The sequence below is a fragment of the Dendrobates tinctorius genome, unplaced genomic scaffold (assembly GCF_039654945.1).
Source record: "Dendrobates tinctorius isolate UK_male_01 unplaced genomic scaffold, ASM3965494v1 ptg000069l, whole genome shotgun sequence".
Lineage (NCBI taxonomy): Eukaryota > Metazoa > Chordata > Amphibia > Anura > Dendrobatidae > Dendrobates > Dendrobates tinctorius.
The window spans coordinates 1,255,250-1,258,677 of record NW_027361737.1 but is presented as its reverse complement, the minus strand read 5'-3'; the positions used below and the strand labels follow the sequence as shown (position 1 = coordinate 1,258,677).

The 3,428-nt window shown below is 46.1% G+C and overlaps 1 protein-coding gene across 1 annotated transcript; it reads right to left on the bottom strand.

Moving 5' to 3' along the window:
* Positions 1 to 799: 799 nt before the first annotated feature.
* LOC141095355 (uncharacterized) lies at positions 800 to 2,630 on the bottom strand. Its single transcript, XM_073581327.1, has 2 exons — positions 1,980 to 2,630; positions 800 to 1,896 (listed from the first exon to the last, which is right to left on the bottom strand). The coding sequence occupies exons 1-2, from the start codon at positions 1,991 to 1,993 to the stop codon at positions 1,116 to 1,118; spliced, it is 795 nt and encodes a 264-aa protein (XP_073437428.1). The 5' UTR covers positions 1,994 to 2,630; the 3' UTR covers positions 800 to 1,115.
* Positions 2,631 to 3,428: the final 798 nt, after the last annotated feature.

Here is a 3,428-nt window from a genome sequence, read left to right as displayed (position 1 = left end):
AGGGATGTCCGCGGAAAGGAAATGAAGTAACCAGGTGGTGAAGTGGTCAAAGAAGGTGGTGGCTGGCCCTGGGGGGCGGTAGATGACAGCCAGTTGGAGGTTGGAGGGGGAGTAGATGCGCACAGAGTGCACCTCAAAGGAAGGGAGGGTAACAGAGGGTGGCAGTGGGATTGGGGTGAAGGAGCAGGTATCTGACAGGAGAAAACCAACTCCTCTGCCATGTTTGCTGCTGGGGCGGGGGGTGTGAGAAAGGTGGAAGCCGCCATACGAAAGTGCAGCAGGAGAGGCTGTGTCAGAAGGGGTGAGCCAGGTTTCGGTGATGGCGAGGAAGGAAAGTTTGGTAGTGACAAAAAGATCATGGATGTAGGAAAGCTTGTTGCAGACAGAGCGAGCGTTCCACAGAGCTCCTGTTAGTGGGACTGGGGAAGCGGGGGCTGGGTGAATGGGTATAAGGTTGGAGAGGTTAGGGAAGGTTGTGATAGAGCGTGGATGGGAGGTAGAAATGACATAAAAATACATAACAATTAGTAATGGAAACAATCACTCAGAGATAGTAAACTTTTTTACTAACGATAACTTTTGTCTTTGTCAAAATAATTGAAACACCATATTTTAGCCATATGGCCTATGTTTTATATATATTAGAGCAGGGTTCCCCAACTTCAGTCCTCAAGGCCCACCAACAGGTCATGTTTTCAGGATTTCCCTTGTATTGTACAAGTGATGCAATTATCACCTGGGCAATACTAAGGAAATCCTGAAAATATGACCTGTTAGTGGGCCTTGAGGACTGGAGTTGGGGAACCCTGTATTAGAGGATACTAATGATGTAAAATAATGATGTAAAATAATAAAAAAGGTTAAAAAAGCAAAAAACAATACATACAATATGCCACGAGTCTGTTGGCCAAAAATACAACCTATTACAAGTGATGGTAGGTCGGGGGAAGGGAAGGCGGGAGTTCTGTTTGGGTGTTGGCCCTGGTTTGTTGGCCAGCATCACTGTCACCCTGTATGGTAGCAGATGCTGGTTGGGTAGGGGCCATCCTTGAAGGATCTAGTTGTGGGTTGGTGGAGGGGTAATTGGGATATGGTTGTTTGTAGTCATGACTGTATTACTGACCAATTTGACCATATCCCCAATGATGGCCATGTGTACCATAACCATGTTGTGGCCAGCCTCCAACATTGGTTCTGGTATATTGACCATATTGGCCTTGTGTGCTGTGCCCAATATATTGGGCCTGTTGAGGCCAAATTTGTGATGTTGGCATGGGCGGAGGAGGTGTAGGCATCCTCGGAGGAGGTGGAGACATCCGGGGAGGAGGTAGTGGCTCTCCGCATGCTGGACCTTGCACAGCTTGGCTACCCTGCAGAAAAACTAGATTTTCTGATGAAAGCTGCCACCTTTCAAGAAAACGAAATACTGTGCCAGGATGATTTGGTGGTGTGCAAGAGTCAAGCACAATTTGTAGGGATCCTCTTGCACGCAGCCTGAACTCCCAGGGAATAGTCCGTAGGTACTGTGCCAGACTCCGGCCATAAGCCTCCTCCCCATCATCATGTGCTGCTGAAGACAAATAGTCCAGAACACCTCTGTCCACCTGTCTCCGAATTCCTGTAGCTGCTCCTTCTCTCCTGTACCTGCCACGTCGAGGAATGGGTGTAGCCTGAGGAGACGTATCCAGAGCCAAGGTGGGGCTGCTGCTATTGCCATGCTCTTCTGGGTTCGCTTGCTGGCTGGATGCTGCTGGTGGTGGTGTTGATGGTTGTGGAGGATTGGTGTCGCTTGAAGGTGCTGAAGAAGGGCCAGCCCCTTCAACAACATCTAACCCAGGGTCAATTTGTGCTTCTAAGTTGGATGCTGTCTCCCTCTCTGTGATGTTTGTCTCGGTGCTGGTGAGAACCAAAAAGAAACCTCAAGGTTTTGAATCAAGAAAGAAAAAACAAAAAACGAGTTTGGATAGGCATGCACTTACGGGCGCAGATCCATAACTGGTGCAAGGAAGTTGAGGCGGTCATAGTACAGATACTTCCGCTTACTGGGTGCGGACGCTCCACTCCCGGTACACAGCCTACATTGGTCCCTACAGCTGCGCCAACATCTTGTCACATCGGACACTGCAATAGACCAAATAAAAAGGGAACTTTTTATAAAGGGTTTATGTTGGGGAGTGGGAAAACATTTTAAAAAGCCAAAAAAAGCATTACTTAGAGTAGGCAGCCAGTGTTGGATTTAAATACTCAAATTGTGTTAGGCCTTGATAAAGGGAAAAACTGGTAATACTAGTAAATTAAGATAATTTCATTGAATATGAGGTCTGGATTTTTTACCTATGGGGCACAGCAGATATTATTCAGCTAGTCCAAAAAGAAGTATGCATTTCTTACATAATGTATGTCCCAAATATCTCAAATATCAGCTCTTTTGTTCAGTTCACAATCTACTATATAATTGTCTAATTCTGTCTGTCTGTCTGTAATGGAAATCCCACCTCGCTGATTGGTCGCGACAGTTAGGCCGTGACCAATCAGCGACAGTTGCTTAGTCGTCGTGGCAACACGGCCGCAATGCTTATTGTACAGGCACATTACAGCCGTTAAAGGCATCACTGCTGTGTTGCTCATTACACAGGCACAGTCCTGTACATATTCTGAAGAACAATACATTAGGCAATTAGGTAACAGTAGAACAGTGACTGCAGCTCTGGGTGTAACTTGCGTACAATACATTAGGTGACAGCAGAAAAGTGAATGCAGCTCTGGGTGTAACTGGAGTACAATACATTAGGTAAGATCTGAACAGTGACTGCAGCTCTGGGTGTAATTGGAGTACAATACATTAGGTAAGATCTGAACAGTGACTGCAGCTCTGGCTGTAACAGGAGTATAATACATTAGGTAAGAGCAGAACGGTGACTGCAGCTCTGGGTGTAACTGGACTACAATACATTAGGTAAAAGCAGAACAGTGACTGCAGCTCTGGGAGTAACTGGAGTACAATACATTAGATAACAGCAGAACAGTGACTGCAGATCTGGGTGTAACTGGAGTACACTACATTAGGTAACAGCAGAATAGTGACTGCAGCTCTGGGTGTAACAGGAGTACATTAGGTAACAGCAGAACAGTGACTGCAGCTCTAGGAGTAACTGGAGTACAATACATTAGATAACAGCAGAACAGTGACTGCAGATCTGGGTGTAACTGGAGTACAGTACATTAGGTAACAGCAGAACAGTGACTGCAGATCTGGGTGTAACTGGAGTACAATACATTAGGTAACAGCAGAACAGTGACTGCAGCTCTGGGATTAACTGGAGTACAATACATTAGATAACAGCAGAACAGTGACAGCAGCTCTGGGTGTAACTTGAGTACAATACATTTGGTAAGATCTGAGCAGTGACTGCAGCTCTGGCTGTAAC